At 37.1% G+C, this 18,419-nt stretch overlaps 1 protein-coding gene across 3 annotated transcripts in view; it reads left to right on the forward strand.

Moving 5' to 3' along the window:
- The window catches only part of VSIG4 (V-set and immunoglobulin domain containing 4), a 58,287-nt gene that overhangs the window by 29,793 nt on the left and 10,075 nt on the right, over positions 1-18,419 (forward strand). For all 3 annotated transcript variants that reach the window (XM_032393876.1, XM_032393878.1, XM_032393877.1), the window contains exons 4-5: positions 16,747-16,809; positions 17,343-17,420. In XM_032393876.1, coding sequence (XP_032249767.1) covers positions 16,747-16,809; positions 17,343-17,420 — 141 coding nt within the window. The remainder of the gene's footprint in view (positions 1-16,746; positions 16,810-17,342; positions 17,421-18,419) is intronic.

The raw sequence follows: 18,419 nt of genomic DNA on the forward strand, positions 1-18,419 counted from the left end.
ATATATATATATATATATATATATATATATATATATACATACCACCTATTCTTTATCCATTCATCAGTCAGTGGACACTTCGGCTCTTTCCATGGTTTGGCTGTAGTTGATAATGCTGCTATAAACATTGGGATGTATGTACCCTTTCAAATCTGTATTTTAGTATCCTTTGAGTAAATACCTAGTACTGCAATTGCTGGATCATAAGGTACTTATATTTTTAACTCATACAAGAAGCTCCATACTACTTTCCAGAGTGACTTCACCGTTTGCATTCCCATCACCAGTGTAACAGTTTTCCCCTTTTTCCTCCTCCTTGCTAACATCTGCTGTTTCTTGTATGTTATTTTTTAAGCCATTCTGACAGGTGTGAGGCGGTATCCCAATGTGGTTTTAATTTGTATTTCCCTCATGATGAGTGATGTTGAGCATCTTTCATGTGTGTTAGGCATATGGATATCTTCTTTGGAAAAATGTCTATTAATATCTTCTGCCCATTTCTTAACTGGATTATTTGTTTTTCAGGTGTTGAGTGAAATATGTTATTTATAGATTTTGGATAGTAACTCTTTATCTGATATGTCATTGTCAAATATCTTCTCCCATTCCATAGGCTATATTTTAGTTTTGTGGATTGTTTCCTTTGCTGTGTAGAAGCGTTTTTATCTTTTTTTAAATTTTATTTTATTATGTTATGTTAGTCACCATACAATACAACAGTAGTTTTTGATGTGGTGATCCATGATTCATTGTTTTCATATGACACCCAGTGCTCCATGCAGTACATGCCCTCCTTAATAACCATCACCAGGCTAACCCATCCCCCACCCCCCTCCCCTCTAAAACCCTCAGGTTGTTTCTCAGAGTCCATAGTCTCTCATGGTTCATCTCCCGCTCTGATTTCCCCCTCTTCATTTTTCCCTTCCTTCTCCTAATGTCCTCCATGCTATTCCTTATGTTCCACAAATAAGTGAAACCATATGATAATGGACTTTCTCTGCTTGACTTATTTCACTTAGCATAATCTCCTCCAATCCCATCCATGTTGATGCAAAAGTTGGGTATTCATCCTTTCTGATGGCTAATATTCCATTGTATATATGGACCACATCTTCTTGATCCATTCATCTGTTGAAGGGCATCTCGGCTCTTTCCACAGTTTGGCTATTGCGGACATTGCTGCTATGAACATTGAGGTGTATATGGCCCTTCTTTTCACTACATCTGTGTCTTTGGGGTAAATACCCAGGAGTGCAATTGCTGGGTCATAGGGTAGCTCCATTTTTAATTTTTTGAGGAACCACCACACTGTTTTCCAAAGTGGCTGTACCAACTTGCATTCCCACCAACAGTGTAAGAGAGCTCCCCTTTCTCCACAACCTCTCCAACATTTGTTGTTTCTTGCCTTCTCAATTTTTGCCATTCTAACTGGTGTAAGGTGGTATCTCAATGTTGCCTCCAGAGACATATCTACTAAGAAGTTGCTATGGCTGAGGTAAAAGAGGTTGCTGCCTGTGTTCTCTTCTAGGATTTTGATGCTTTCCTGTCTCAAATTTAGGTCTTTCATCCATTTTGGATTTATTTTTGCGTATGGTGTAAGGAAGTGGTCCCGGTTCATTCCTCTGCATGTTGCTGCCCAGTTTTCCCAACACCATTTGTTGAAAAGACTGTTTTTTTGCCATTGGATATTCTTTCCTGCTTTCTTGGAGATTAATTGACCATAATATTCTGGGTCATTTTCTGGGGTTTCTATTCTATTCCATTGATCTATGTGTCTGTTTGTGTGTCACTACCATATTGTTTTGATGACTACAGCTTTGTAATATAGCTTGAAGTCTGGAGTCGTGGTGCCTCCAGCTTTGTTTTGTTTTGTTTTGTTTCGGGATTGTTTTGGCTATTCAGAGTCTTCTGTGGTTCCATAAAATTTTAGGGAAATTCTAGCTCTGTGAAAAAATGCTGTTGGTATTTTGATAAGGATTGCATTAAATGTGTAGATTGCCTTTGGTAATACAGACATTTTTAAAATGTTTGTTCTTTCAATCCATAAGCATGGAATGTTTTTCTGTTTCTTTGTGTCCTATTCAATTTCATTCATAAGTGTTTTATAGGTTTCAGAGTGCAGATCTTTTACTTCTTTGGTTAGGTTTATTCCTAAGTATTTTATGGGTTTCGGTGCAATGGTAAATGGCATCAATTCCTTGATTTTTCTTTCTGCTGTTTCATTATTGGTGTATAGAAACGCTACAGATTTCTGTATATTGATTTTATATCCTGTGACTTTGTTGAATTCATGTATTAATTCTAGCAATTTTTTGGTGTTTTTCAGGTTTTCTACATAGAGTATCATGTCATCTACAGTGAAAGTTTGACTTCTTCTTTGCCATTTTGGATGCCTCTTATTTCTTTTTCTTGTCTGATTGGTGAGGCTAGGTCTTCTAGTACTATGTTAAATAATAATGGTGAGAGTGGACATACCTGTCTTGTTCCTGATCATAGAAGAAAAGCTTTCAGTTTTTCCCCATTCAGGATGATATTAGTTGTGGGTCTTTTGTATATAACCTTTATGATGTTGCAGTATATTCCCTATATCCTTACTTTGTTGAGGGTTTTTATCAAAAATGGATGCCGTATTTTGTGAAATGCTTTTTCTGCATCTATTGAGAGGATACTATAGTTTGTACTCTTTCTTTTATTAATGTGGTATATCATATTAATTGATTTGTGACTATTGAACCACCCCTGCAGCTCAAGGAATAAATCCCACTTGATCTTGGTGAATAATTCTTTTAATGTACTTTTAGATTCCATATGCTAGTATCCTGTTGCAAATTTTTGCACCCATTTTTGCATCCATTTTTTGCATCAGGGATATTGGCCTGTAATTCTTGTTTTTAGTAGAGTCTTTGTCTGGTTTTGGAATCAAACTTGATTATTGATTCAATTTATTTGCTGGTTATGTGTCTATTCAAATTTTCTATTTCTTCCTGTTTCAATTTTGGTAGTTTCTATGTTTCTAGGAATTTTTCATTTCTTCCAGATTGCTCAGTTTGTTGAAATGTGGTTTTTCATAATATTTTCTTATGATAGTTTTTATTTCTGTGGTGTTGGTTGTAATCTCTCCTCTCTCATTCATGATTTTATTTATTTCTGTCCTTTCTCTTTTCTTTTTGATAAGTCTGGCTAGAGGTTTATCAATTTTATCATTTTTTTCAAGGAAGTAGCTCCTGGTTTCATTGATCTATTCTACTGTTTTTTGTTTGTTTCTGTAATGTTTCTTTCTGTTCTAATCCTTATTATTTCCCACCTTCTGTTGGCTTTAGGCTTTATTTTCTGTTCCTTTTCTAGCTCCTTTAGGTGTAAGGTTAGATTGTGTATTTGATATTTGTCTTGCTTCTTGAGATAGACATGTACTGCTATATACTTCCCTCTTAGAATGTTCTTTAACCTCCATGTATTTGTGGTCTTTCCAAATTTTTTCTTGTAGTTGACTTCAAGTTTCATAACACTGTGGTCTGAAAATATGCATGGTATGATCTCAGTCAATTTGTACTTGCTGAGGCTTGATTTATGACCCAGTATGTGATCTATTTTGGAGAATGCTCCATGTGCACTTCAAAAGAATGTGTATTCTGCTGTTTAAGGATGAAATATTCTGAATTTATCTGTTATGTCCATCTAGTTCAGTGTGTCATTCAATCTCATTGTCCCCTTGTTGTTTTTCTGCTTAGATGATCTGTCCATTGCTGTAAATGGGGTGTTAAAGTCTCCTACTCTCATTGTATTATTATCAATGAGTTTCTTTATGTTTGTTATTAATTGATTTATATATCTGAGTATTCCCAAGTTGGGAGCATAAATATTTGCAATTGTTAGATCTTGATTGATAGGCTCCTTAATTATGATATAGTGCCTTTCTTCATCTATTGCTACAGTCTTTTGTTTAAAGTCTAGCTTGTCTGATATAAGTATGGCTACACCAGCTTTCCTTTGATATCCATTAGAATGATAGATGGTAGATGGTTCTTCATCCCCTCCCTTTCAATCTGCAGGTGTCTTAGGTCTAAAATGAGTCTCTTGTGGCCACCATATAGATAGGTCTTCTTTGTTTGTTTGTTTTTCCATTCTGATATCTTATGTCTTTTGATTGGAGAATTTAGTCCATTTATATTCAGAGTGATTATAGATAGATATGAATTTAGTTCAATTATGTTAGTAAAGTTGGTGTTTCTGTTGACGTTCTCTGTTCCTTTCTAGTCTTTGTTGCTTTTGGTCTATCTTTTCCACTCACAGAGTCCTGTTTAATATTTCTTGGAGGGCTGGTTTAGTGTATATGAACTCCTTTACTTTTTGTTGGTCTGGGAAACTCTTTATCTCTCCTTGTATTTTGAATGACAGCTTTTCTGGACAAAGTATTTTTGGCTGCATTTTTTTTTTTTTCCAATTCAGCACACTGAATATATCATGCCACTTTTTTTCTACTCTGCCAATTTTCTGTGGAGAGATTTGTTGTGAACCTGATTTGCCTTAGGTTAAGGGATTTTTCTCCTTACAGCTTTCAAGATTCTTTCCTTGTCTGTGTATTTTGTGTACTTGTCTATGATATGTCTTGGTGTTGGCTGGCTTTTTATTGATTTTGATGGGGAGTCTCTATGTGTCTTGGATTTTGATGTCTGTTTCTTTCCCCAGTTTAGGGAAGTTTTCAACTATAACTTGCACAAATAAACCATCTGACCCTTTTCCCCGTTCTTCTTCTGGGACTCTGATGATACAAATGTTATTATGCTTTATGGAGTCACTGAGTTCCCTAGGTCTACATTTGTGATCCAATATTTTTTCCCTCTTCTTTTCAGTTTCATTATTTTCCATAATTTTATCTTCTATATCACTGACTTGTTCCTTTCCTTTATCCATCCTGTTGTCAAAACGTCCAGTCTGTTTGCATTGTGGGTATAGCATTTTTTTATTTCAGCCTGATTAGTTTATAAGTCTTTTATCTCTGAGTAAGGATATCTCTGGTTTCTTGTATACTTTTCTCAAGCCCAGTTAGCATGTTTATGATTTTTTTTTTTAATTCTGGTTCAAACATATTACTTATTTATGTCTTTTATATTCGTTTCAGAGTAGAATTTAGTGATTCATCAATTGCATACAACACCGGTGCTCATTACATCAAGTACCCTCCTTAATGCCCATCACCCAGTTATCCCTTTCCCCCAACCACCTCCCCTACAGCAGCCCTCAGTTTGTTTCCTAGAGTTCAGCTTCTCTTATAGTTTGCTTCCCTCTCAATTTCCATCTTATTTTATTTTTCCTTCCCTTCCCTTATGTTCATCTGTTTTGTTTATAAATTCCACAAGAGTGAAATCATATGTATTTGTTTTTCTCTGACTGACTTATTTCACTTTGCATAATACCTTCTGGCTCCATGTCATTGCAAATGGCAAGATGTGATTCTTTTTGATGGCTGAGTAATATTACACTATATATAGATAGATAGATATAGAAAGATAGATATAGATATAGAGATAGATAGATATAGATATAGATATAGATGATATAGATATAGATATAGATATAGATATAGATATAGATATAGATATATCACCTCTTCTTTATCCATTCATCTGTCAATGGACGTCTGAGCTTTTTCTACAGTTTGGCTATTGTGAACATTGCTGCTATAAACATTGGTGTGCATGTGCCCCTTTGAATCACTACAATTGTATCTTTTAGATAAATATCAAGAAGTACAATTGCTGGGTCATAGGGTAGCTCTATTTTTAACTTTTTGAGGGACCTCCATATTGTTTACCACAGTGGTTATACCAGTTTGCATTCTAACCGAACAGCATAAGAGGGTTCCTTTCTCTGTGCACTCACCAACATCTATTGTTTACTGAATTGTTGATTTTTGCCATTCTCATCAGTGTGAAGTGGAATCTCATTTTGGTTTTCTTTTGTATTTCCCTGATGCCCAGGGATGTTGAACATTTTTTCATGTGTCTGTTGGCCATTGACATGTTGGCCATGTCTTCTGCCCATTTCTTGACTGGATATTTTGTTTCTGGGATATTGAGTTTGATACGTTCTTTATAGATTTTGGATACTAGTCCTTTGTCTGGTAAGACATTTGTAAATATATTTGCCTATTTTGTAGGTTGCCTTTTATTTTTTGTTGACTGTTTCCTTCACTGTCCAAAAGATTTTATCTTGATGAGTCCCAATAGTTCATTTTTGCTTTTTTTTTTCCTCTCTTGCCTTTGGAGATGTATCTAGCAAGAAGTTGCTACAGACAAAGAGGTTGCTGCCTGTGTTCTCTTCTATGATTTTGATGTTTTCCTGTCTCATGCTTAGGTCTTTCATCCATGTTGAGTTTATTTTTATGTATGGTGTAAGAAAGTGATCCAGTTTTGTTCTGCATGTGGCTGTCCAGTTTTCCCAGCACAATTTGTTGAAGAGACTGTCTTTTTTCCATTAGATATTCTTTCCTGCTTTGTCAAAGATTAGTTGAACATAGAATGGAGGGTCCATTTCTGGGTTCTGTATTCTGTCCCTTGATCTATGTATCTGGTTTTGTGCAATTACCATACTGTCTTGATGATTACAGCTTTGTAATACAGTTTGAAGTCTGGAATTGTAATACCTCCAGCTTTGGTTTTCTTTTTTAACATTCCTTTGGCTATTTGGGGTCTTTTCTGGTCCCATACAAATTTTAGATTGTTTGTTCCACCTCTGTGAAAAATGATAGTGTTGTGATAGGAATTTCATTGAATGTGTAGATTGCTTTGGGTAGCATAGACAATTTAACAATATTTGTTCTTCCAGTCCATGAACGTGGAATGTTTTCCCATTTCTTTGTGTCTCTCAATTTCATTCATAAGTGTTCTACATTTTTCAGAGTACAGATGTATTACCTCTTTAGTTAGGTTTATTCCTAGTTATTCTTATGGTTTTGGTGTAATTGTAAATGGACCAATTCCTTGATTTTTCTTTTTCCCACCTCATTTTTAGTGTACAGAAATACAACTGACTTCTGTGCATTTATTTTATGTCCTGCAGCTTTGCTGAATTCCTGTGTCAGTTTTAGCAAGTTTTGGTAGTCTTTTGGTTTTTCAACATAGAGTATCATGTCATCTGTGAAGAGTGAAAGTTTGAATTCTTCCTTGCCAATATGGATGCCTTTTATTTCTTTTTGTTGTCTGCTGAAGCTAGGGCTTCCAGTACTATGTTGAACAACAGTGGACATCTCAGTCATGTTCCTGACCTTAGGGGAAAAGCTCTCAGGTTTTCCCATTCAGAATGATATTTGCTGTAGGTTTTTCTCATATGGCTTTTATGATATGAGGTATATTCCTTCTATCCCTACACTGTGGAGAGTTTTCATCAAGATAGTATACTGTATTGTGTCAAATGCTTTTTCTGCATCTATTGAGAGGATCATATGGTTTTTGTCATTTCTTTTATTAATGTGGTGTACCACATTGATTTGTGGATGGTGAATCACTCTTGAAGCCCAGGAATAAATCTCACTTGGTCATGGTGAATAATCTTTTTAATGTACTTTTGAATCCTATTAGTTAGTATCATGTTGAGAATTCTTGCATCCATGCTTATCAGGGATATTGGTCTGTAATTCTCCTTTTTGGTGTGGTATTTTCTGGTTTGGGGATCAAAGTAATGCTAGCCTCATAGAAGGAGTTTGGAAGTTTTCCTTCCTTTTCTATTTTTTTGAAACACTTTCAGAAGAATAGTTATTAATTCTTCTTTAAAGGTTTGGTCAAATTCCTCTGGGAGGCCATAAAACACTGGACTCCTGTTTGTTGGGAGATTATTGATTACTGATTCAAATGTTTTGCTGGTTATGGGTCTGTTTAGGTTTTCTCTTTCTTCCTTTTTCAGTTTTGGTAGTTTATATGCTTCTAGGAATGCATCCATATCTTCCAGATAGCCTAATTTGCTGGCATATAATTGCTCATACTATTCTCTTTTATTTGTTTGTATTTCTTCAATGTTGGTTGTGATCTCTTCTCTTTCATTCATGGTTTTATTTATTTGATTTATTTATTTATTTATTTATTTATTTATTTATTTATTTATTCCTTTCTCTTTTCTTGTTGTTAAGTCTGGCTAAGCGTTAATTGATCTAAATAGTTCTTTCAAGGCCCAGCTCCTAGTTTTGTTGATCTCTTCTACTATTTTTTAATTTCTATATCGTTGAGTTCTTATTATTTCTTTTCTCCTGCTGGATTTAGGCTTTATTTACTCTTCTTTTACCAGTTCCTTTAAGTGTAATGTTAGGTTGTGTATTTGAGACTTTTCTTGTTTCTTGAGAAAGGCCTGTATTGCTATATACTTCCCTTGTAGGACCACCTTTTCTTCTTCCCAAAGGTTTGAAATGTCGTCTTTTCATTTTCATTTGCTTCCATGTGTTTTTGGGTTTTTTTTATTCTTTAATTTCTTGGTTTACCCATTCATTCTTTATTAGGATGCTCTTTAACCTCCTTTTATTTGTGTTCCTTCCAAATACATCTCGTGATTGACTTCAAGTTTCAAAGCATTGTGGTCTGAAAATATGCATGGTATAATCTCAGTCTTTTGGTACTGGTTGGGACCTGATTTGTGACCCTGTATGTGATTTTTTTGGAGAATGCTCTATGTGCACTTGAAAATAATGTGTATTCTGCTGCTTTAGGATGAAATGCTCTGAAAATATCTGTTAGGTCCATCTGGTCTAGTGTGTCATTCAAAGCTCTTGTTTCCTTGATGATCTGCTTAGATGATCAGTCCATTGCTGTGAGTGAGGTATTAACATCCCCTACTCTTATTGTATTATTATCAATGAGTTTCTTTAACTTTGTTCTTAGTTGATTTATATATTTGGCTGCTTCCAATTTTGGGCCATAAATATTTGCAATAGTTAGACCTTCTTGTTGGCTAGGCTCTTTCCTTCTGATAATGGTGTCCTTCTTCACCTCTTATTACTGCCTTTGTTTTAAAATCTAGTTCTTCTGATATAAGGATTGCTACTCTAGCTTTTTTATGTCCATTAGCATGTAAATTGTTCTCCACCCCCTCACTTTCAGTTTGGAGATTTATTTGGGTCTAAAATGAATCTCTTGTAGCCAGCATATTGGTGGGCCCTCCTTTTTTTTTTTAATCCAATCTGATACCATATGTCTTTTGGTTGGAGTATTGAGTCCATTTACTTTCAGAGTAATTATTGAAAAATATGAATTTAGTGTCATTGTATTACCTGTGAAGTTGCCATTCCTGTAGATTCTGTCTGTTCTTTTCTGGTCTTTGTTACTTTTTGACTCTCTCTTCACTCAAAGGATCCCCTTTAATATTTGTTGCAAGGCTGCTTAAGTGTTCAGAAATTCCTTTAGTTTCTGTTTTTCCTGGAAACTCTTTAGCTCTCATTCTATTCTGAATGACAGTCTTGCTGGATAAAGTATTCTTGGCTGCATATTTTTCCCACTTAACACCTTGAATATATCATGCCAGTCCTTTCTGGCCTGCCAGGTCTCTGTGGACAAGACTGCTGCCAGCCTTATGCTTCTACCCTCCCTTGTAGGTTAAGGACCTCTTGTCCCAAGCTGATTTCAGGATTTTCTATTTATCTTTGAAATTTGCAAGCTTCTCTATCTTATGTCAAGGTGTTGACCTATTTTTATTAATTTTGAGGGGGGTTCTCTGTGCCTCCTGGATTTGAATGCCTGTTTCCTTTCCCAAATTAGGTAAGTTCACAGCTACAATTTGTTCAAATAAGCTTTCTGTCCCTCTGTCTTTCTCTTCATCTTCTGGGACCCCTATTATCTGGATAGTAGTTTGCTTTATGGAATCACTGAGTTCTCTAAGTCTCCCTTTGTGATCCAGTATTTCTCTTTATCTCCTCTTTTCAGCTTCCTTATTCCCCATCATTTTATCTTCTATATCACTGACTCTCTCTTCTGCCTCATTTATCCTTGCTATTGAAGCCTCCATTTGTGCCTGCATCTCATTAATAATATTTTTAATTTTGGCCTGAATAGATTTTAGTTCTTTTTTATTAAAGATTTTATTTATTTATTTATTTGACAGAGAGAGACACAGCGAGAGAGTTAACACAAGTAGGGGGAGAGGGAGAGGGAGAAGGAGGCTTCCCGCTGAGCAAGGAGCCTGATGCGGGGCTTGATCCCAGGACCCTGAGATCATGACCTGAGCCAAAGGCAAACGCTTAACTGACTGAGCCACCCAGGTGCCCCAAGCTTTTAGTTCTTTTATTTCTACTGTAAGGGATTCTCTAGTGTCCTCTATGCTTTTCTCAAGCCCAGCTAGTATCATTATAATCATTGTTTTAAATTCTAGTTCAGACATCTTCCTTGTATATATATTGATTAAATCCCTGGCAGTCAGTACTACCTCCTGTTCTTTCTTTTGGGGTGAATTTCTTCATCTTGTCATTTTATCTAGAAAAAAGTAGAAGAAAAAGAAAAGACAGTAATAACAAGAACAACAGAGAAAAAAACAGAAACAAAACAACAAAACAAAATAAGAAAGAATCAAACAAGAAACAAAACAGAATACAAAAAACTAGATCCTCAGTGTGTTTCAGTCTGCTTGTTAAAATAAACTAGATCCCAAAATAGGAAAGGAAGAAAAACATATATATATGTTTATATATATATATATATATGTTTTGGGGCTTGGTGTAAGTTGTTCCAGCCTCCACTGGGAGCAAACATATATATATATATATATATATATATATATATATATATATATATATAACAATGAAAGGAAATAAAAATAATAGATATATATATATATAAAACATTTATATAAAATAAAAATTTTTTAAAAGAGTAAAAAAGAATTGAAAGAATAAGAAAATAGCTGAAAATAATACTGAAGGACTAAAGAATTTAAAGAAACCCACAAATGCTGTATTCTGTTTTCCCCAAGAGCTGAAGTTTTGCAGTTCTCTATTACCTGTAAACTTTGTGCTAGTCAATTGTTCCTAGTGGTCTTCTGCAGGAGGCGCCTGTTGAGCTGATTCTCAAGTGCCCTTGAAGTTGTGGAAATGTGCCTTCCTTGCCAGGGAGCCGGGGTCAGTGTAAGTGGCTTCAGATTCCACTATATGGCGCTGTTATGCTCCCTGAAGGCTTTCAGGACCTATGGGAGGTATGAAAATGGCAGCACTCCACTCTCTAGCCCTGGAGCTGAAGATTCACACCTGCCACTATTCAGTGATCCCTCACAGAGAAGCAGTCAATCACTCTTGTCTCCCTGGTTTCTGTCTGAACTCTGTGTTCACCCAGCCTGTGATTGAGTGTTTTTATCTGAGGCATGCAACTGAGTTTCAAGACTACAATTTTTACAGACTCCTGCAGTACAGACCATGTTCTTCCTCCCAGTAGAGGTGGGGGGGGTATCTTGTCACACCTTTGCCTTTTGCTGGGCCCCTGCCAGAAGAATGGTGGCATGACCATGCAGCGGTTTGCAGTTTATGGCAACACAGCACAGAAAGTTGGCACCTAGACTCACTCTTTTCATCTGGCTTCCTCACTCTTATGCCTGGGAACTCTGCCATACTCAGGCACCCCTGTTCTTCTTGTGACCTCAGGAATCCTGAGACCATACTGCTCCACCTGGGACTCTGCTCTGCTTTGCCACCTGAGCACCTGTAAGCTAGGATTGTCCCCCACTGAAGCAGACTTCTAAAAGTTCCGATTTTGTGCTCAGCTGCTTAACATCGTTTGAGGTAGCCTCCTTAAGCCAGCTCCCTCCCCTCCACCATATCCTCAGATATATCACCCTGGATTCAAGTCTCTGCACATCCTACCTTCCAAAAAGTCATCATTTTTTTATTAGAATTGCAACATTTCTTTTGTTGGATCTCTGATTTTTCAGGCGTTCGGAATGATGTGATAACTATCTAGCTGAATTCCATGGTCCAGACAAACTTATGGTCCCCACTCCTCCACCATCTTAATGCCTCACCCCCCACTCCCCACTTATATTTGTTTTGATTAGATCCCTGGACATGATGTCTTCAAGTTCTTTCTTTTGGAATGAATTATTCCATCTTGGCATTTTGCCTAGACCTCTGTTTACTGTGTGTTAGGAAAAGCTGTTATGTTTTCTGATCTTGAGAGTAATGGCTATATTAAGAAGAGGTCATATACTGTCCAGAGCATGGTGCTTTAGGAAGCTTTTTTTAGTGTATGCTGTGTGCACTCCACTCTTGTGTTTTGACTGCTCTTTCCTTCTGATCAGTCCTCTGCCGAGTTTCTTCTTGCTTGCAGTGTGGAGTGTTTGGACCTGGTCCAGTGTGTGGCAACTTTTAACTAGGTGTGTTTCAGTGTGCTTGTTAGAAAAGGCTAGGTCCTATTTCCCCTAGAACTGAAGCTTTGCAGCACTTTATGATCAGTAGACTTGGCGCATGCAGGGGTGTTGGGCTGGTCTTCCGGGGCAGGGACTTGCTGCACTGGTTCTCAGGCTACTTGTCCTTGTATAGATGTATCTGCAGTGTGCAGTAGGGTGGGGCTTGGTGTAAGTTGTTCCAGCCTCCACTGGGAGCACTGTGTTGCTCACTGAAGTCTGTCCCTTCTGGTGGGCAGGGGGAAAATGGTGTCACTCCACTCTCTCAACCCCAGAAAGGGGAGTTTGCACCTGTTGCTGTTTAAGAAGCCCTCACAGAAGAGTGAACAATCTCCCCTCTTCTGTCCCCTCTTGTGCCTTCACTCTGTCTGTGTCTGAGCCATCTGTCTACCTGACGGCACTGTACTCCTGTGTCTATCTCTGGCATGCGACTGAGTTTCAAAGCTCCAAATTTTGGGGACCTGGCATAGACCAGACCTGCACTGATCCTCTGGGGGAGGGTCTCACCATGCTGTGGCTGCTGCTGTTTTATCCTAGAAACACAGTCACACGACCATGTGGGGCTAGGAGTTCACAGTAAAGAACAGCCAAAAACTGGCTTCCAGGTTAGTTGCCTTCAACAGTTGCCTCTGCTGCTATGCTAATTAATGGGACCGCCAATAGCTCCCGCCTTCTCTTTTGTCCCCTGAGAGGCAGTACCACCTCTCCCAAATGCACTCTAAGAAGGGGAACTGTTTCTCCACATGCAACCCAGGAGATCCTCAGCCCACACTATCTGCTCTTGGGCTTCTGCCCTCCTTCCCCACAGGAGCACTGCTAAGCCCACCAGGCACAACACTGTTGATGGTACGGACTTCTAAAACTTCAGACTTTGAGCTTCCCTGCTTATAAAAACTTGTGATAGTCAGCCCTACTCCTTTTCCCAACCAATGGTTTTGGGGAAGAGTTTTTGTTGTTGTTCAGTCCCCTGCACGCTGTTTTCATTCTTTCATTCTCTCTCTCTTTCTATCTCACTCCTCTCTCTCTGATCAGGGGTACCTCACCTCTGCAGCACCCACAATTCTTTCCTCCCCCAAATCAACTCTCTGCACTACCTTCCACAGTGTGGCCATTTTTCTGTCTCTAGATGTGCAGTTTGTTCTCTCAGTCCTCAGATCAATTTCTTGGGTGTTCAGAATGATTTGACATTTATATGGCTGTGTTTGAGGGACAAAGCAAGCATAGGGTCCCCCTTACTACTCAGCCATCTGGAGACTATGTAATTGTCTTTTAAATCAGATAGAAGAAAAATAGTTACTAACAAAAAACATTTATACCTTCTTTATATTTACTTATGTAGTTATCTTCACTGATGCTTTATTTCATGTTGATTCAAGTTACTACCTAGTGTCCTTTTATTTGAGTTTGAGGAATTCTTTTTAGGATTCCTCATAGGACGAATTGGCTGGTGACAAACTCTCCCAGTTATTGTTTATCTTGGAATGCTTTAATTTCTCCTTTGTTTTTGAAGGACAGTTTTGTTAAATATAGAATTCTTGATTGATGGGATGTTTGTTTTAGAACTTTGAATGTCATCTCAGTGTGTCAAAACTTCCATTGTTTCCAATAAGAAATCAGCCATAAATCTTTTTTTCTTTAAAGATTTTATTTAAATTCAAGTTAGCTCACATATAGTGTAATATTAGTTTCAGGGGTAGAGTTTAGTGACTCATCAGTTGCATATAACACCCAGTGTTCATTACATCAAGTGCCCTCCCTAATACCCAATTACCCCATCCTCCTCCACCTCCCCTCCAGCAACCCTCAGTTTGTTCCTTATAGTTAAGAGTCTCTTATGGTTTGCCTCACTCACTATCTTTATCTTATTTTGTTTTTCCTCCCCTTCCCCTATGTTCATCTGTTTTGTTTCTTAAATTCCACATATGAGTGAAATCATATGGTATTTGTCTTTCTCTGACTGACTACTTTTGTTTAGCATAATATCCTCTAGTTCCATCCACATCATCACAAATGGCAAAATTTGATTCTTTTTGATGACTGATATATATATATATATATATATATATATATATATATATATATATATATATTATATTACATCTTATTTATCCATTCATCAGTTGATGAACATTTGGGCTCTTTCCATGTTTTAGCTATTGTAGATAGTGCTGCTGTAAACATTGGGGTCCATGTGCCTCTTCAAATCACTTTTTTCTTTATCCCTTAGACTACTGCCTAGTTGTGCAAATGCTGGGTCATAAGGTAGTTCTATTTTTAACTTTTTGAGGAACCTCTTTCCTGTTTTACATAGTGAGAAATCAGTCATAAATCTTATTGAGAATCTCTTACACATGCTGATATGCTTCTCTCTTGCTGCTTTCAATATTGTTTCATGGGTTTGGCTTTTAATTATGTATCTAGGTGTAGATTTTGTTTTTAATTTTCCTACTTAGAGTTCATTGAGCTTCTCATATTTGCAGAATAATGCTTTTCATCAAATTGGGATTTTTTTGACATTATTTAAAAATAATATTCTGTCCTTTTCCATCCTGTATTTCTAGGACTTTTATTATGTGTACATTGGTACACTTGATGGTGTCCCACAAGTCTCTGAGGTACTGCTCATTTTTCCTCATTCTTTTTCTTTTTTGTTTTTGTGGCTAATGTTAATTGTCATCTTTTCAAGTTTATGGATTCTTTCTTTTGCCATTTTAATCAGCTCTAGTAAATTTTTCTCCCCCTCATGTTTTTTTTTTTTCTTTTTGGTGATTTTACTTTTCAACTCCAGTATTTCTAGATGGTTCTTCTCTTATAATGTATGTCTCTTTATTAATATTCTCTATATGGTTTGAATCAGTTTCATTTTTTCAGTTCTTTAGGCATGGTTTCCTTTAGTTTTTTATAACATATTTAAAATAATTTAGTCAAAATCTTTGTTTAGCAAGTCTAATACCTGTGCTTCCTCAGAAACAGTTTCCGTTTATTGATTTTTTACCTGTTTATGAGCTTTCTAGTTTTTTTGAATATCTCATATTTTTTGTTGAAAACAAGTTTTTAAATAATATAATGTGACAATTATGGAAGTCTGATTCTCACTTTCTCCAGGGCCTCTTGTTGACATTGCTTGTTGCGCTATTTGCTGTTTATTTGTTTATTGACTTTTCTGAATTAATCCAGTATAGTTTTTGGTATTCTTTGTCATAGATTGCCAGTGAAGTCTCTACTATATTAGCTTAGTGGTCAGCTAATGATTGAATAGAGATTTCCTTAAATACCTAAAACTAATAAATCTTTTTTAAAGGTCTCTGTTGCCTGTTGAAATATGTCTTTAGCACTCACCCAGGCAACTTATAACTGTGTCATAACCTTTACTCCTTGCTTACATGGAGTCTCAAGGCTAGCCAGAGGTAAAACCTTATAACCTTCTCATGTCTTTCCTGAACATGCACACAGCACTATGCTTGGCAGTGACCTTCTAGAGTCTTAGGAATGTGTCAGAGATTTTCAAAGCTCCTATTGACATTTCATTCTTCAGTTTTTCTTTTTAGGTTTTTTGGTCAGTCTCTTGTTTCCCTCAACTCTTATCCATTGTCTCAGGCAGCTGTGTGATACATATACCCCTCTCCCAAGGGAGAGTTGTAGCACTGGATAACTAATAAAGACAAGCCTTTTGAGTCAGGAAACCACTGCACAGGTCAATAATGACAGTTATTTGGGAATTGATCTGTTCTGCTCACTCAAAGCTACTATTGGCCTGGGGAGGAGTAAGAGGGTTATGGAAAGTTCAAATGGCACCAAATTGCTGTTATTAACAACAGTGAAGTGTTTTTTGTTTTGTTTTGTTTTGTTTCTAAAAATTTTCCCTGGATTGATGCAAACCTTTGGTTATTTTTTTTTAATTTTGGAAAAAAAATGTTGATTTTGAAAAATTTTGTCAGTTATTGTATTGCTTCTGTGAAGAAACAAATATCCAGAGGTCATAACTCTACTATTCCCATTGACGTCACCCACAGCCAACTTCTTTGTAATATTTTCTAAGTCCCTCTCAAGAAAATTAGTAGCTAAATTTGAGAAGATAGTAAAAACAAAATGTCTTTCCAATTCATGTTGAAAGACCCTCTAGACTCTAGTTACACATTCCTTGGGGGTCTATGAACCCTGGTTTAAGAATCCTACCTTGAAATGATGTGAAGGATGAACAGGTAACACCCAACTTTCCAGCATCATGAGAAAAGTGTTGAGAGAGGTCCAGGTATAGACCTGACTGGCCTTTACTTCCTTCCTCTTAGTTAGCTTTCTTACTCATTTACTAATTTCTCCAGGGCATTCAACTGTTCACTCAAGGGTGCCAGGGCCCTTGACTGGGCTCTCTTTTCTTTGCAGATTCCTCAAAGCCACTCAAGGCTAAGACTGAAGCACCTACAACCATGAAATCTCCCTTGGAAGGTGAGTTTCAGTATGGTTTGGGTGCAATAGAGTCCTGAAATGATGCCATGGAATCCAAAGGAGGAGACTCCATGCCATTATATGGGTAACAAGAGGTCACTGGGTTCCTCAGAGAAAACATGACAATAACAGAATGGAAATAAAAGAAAGGTAGCAATGATTAAAAAGTTGTGAAAAAGTGGAATCATAAATATGTATACTCTTCTTTGTGAGAACTTCTGAGGCAAAAGTAAGAGAGAGTTGGAATATTCATGTGAGAAAAGAGAAAGCTCTGACTTCTGTTTTGCTCCTAATTTGACTTTCTGTGGGATTTTGGATATGTTGCACCACCCCCTCCATGGGCCTCTTCCCACCACTAACAATAAGAAACTAAGATACCTCATCTCATGGTACTAATGATCAATACATGTCAAGGAATTCTAGAAAGCTCAGCATTGATGCCTGATGAAGGTACCCAAACTTTGCAGTCACACTCTACCTCATAGTTCTTGGCTGGAAAAGAGGCCTCTGAGCCTAGTACTTTGTTCTCATAGCAACTTCTACAGTGAACCTGATTTGGAACTGGACCACTGAAGTGGATGGCTACCTTGGGAAGACCAGTGCTGAGCCAGGTAAGGAAATTCAGGATGTCTATCCTTCCTTCTTGGCTTTGAACTTTGCAACTGAAACTTTCCACAATACACACTGTTATGTGGAATTTAATTCTTCAAAACTTTACCACACAAAGCTCAAAGGCCCTGGAGATGAGCAGAGTTGGTGGTATGGAGAGGGAGAGATACAAATTCAGTAATGAGCAAAGTCAAAGTGGGGTTAAGTGGTAGATGTGTTCTTAGCTGCTTCTCTGTTGTCATAGTAATACACCTCCCAAATACTCTAAGCAAGAATAGGAATGGGACCATGACCTCAGCCAACTCTCTTAGGGAGATGGACATTGGACTACATAAGGGTAATTTCAGGGCCTCATTACTTGAGCTCTTAACCAGGGCTCACCAAGCAGCTTGCAGCTGATTTCTGATTTCTCCAAAGTTTCAAGGATCCCTAAGTCATGATCTCAAAGTTCCAAACCCCAAAGAGAAGCTTTTTTGTGTTTCACCTGGAGCTTGTAGTCAGCTTGTATGCACTGATATGACTGCACTGATGGTTAAAATAGTGAAAAAAAAGTTATAGTAGTTGATAATTAGATGCTTTCCTTAGTCACTGAACAACCTATCATCACCTGAGCTGGTCTGCCTTATCCCTTAGAGCTCTCCAGACAACACAGGGTCCTGCAACAAAAGTGTTGATGCCTAGTATAGCAGGGGGCTTCTGAGACTCCAGGTTTACAGTAAGCATCTGTTTCAGTTAGTTGATGCTAAATAGTGATGACTATTACGACTGGTTTCATCCTCTAATTGTGTATCATTAATGGTGGATTTCTTAACTATTTTATTTTATTTCTTTTAATTTTGGGGGGAGAGATAGGACCTTTATTTATTATTATTTATTTATTTATTTATTTATTTTATTATGTTCAATAATTGTGGATTTCTTAATGCTCATGTACTTCTCCCCTGCTGGTTGCACAGCTTTTTGTCTATCTTTAGGTATAGTTCAAACCTGTTTTGTGGGCT

Source organism: Phoca vitulina, unplaced genomic scaffold (assembly GCF_004348235.1).
Source record: "Phoca vitulina isolate PV1807 unplaced genomic scaffold, GSC_HSeal_1.0 scaffold77, whole genome shotgun sequence".
Classification (NCBI taxonomy): domain Eukaryota; kingdom Metazoa; phylum Chordata; class Mammalia; order Carnivora; family Phocidae; genus Phoca; species Phoca vitulina.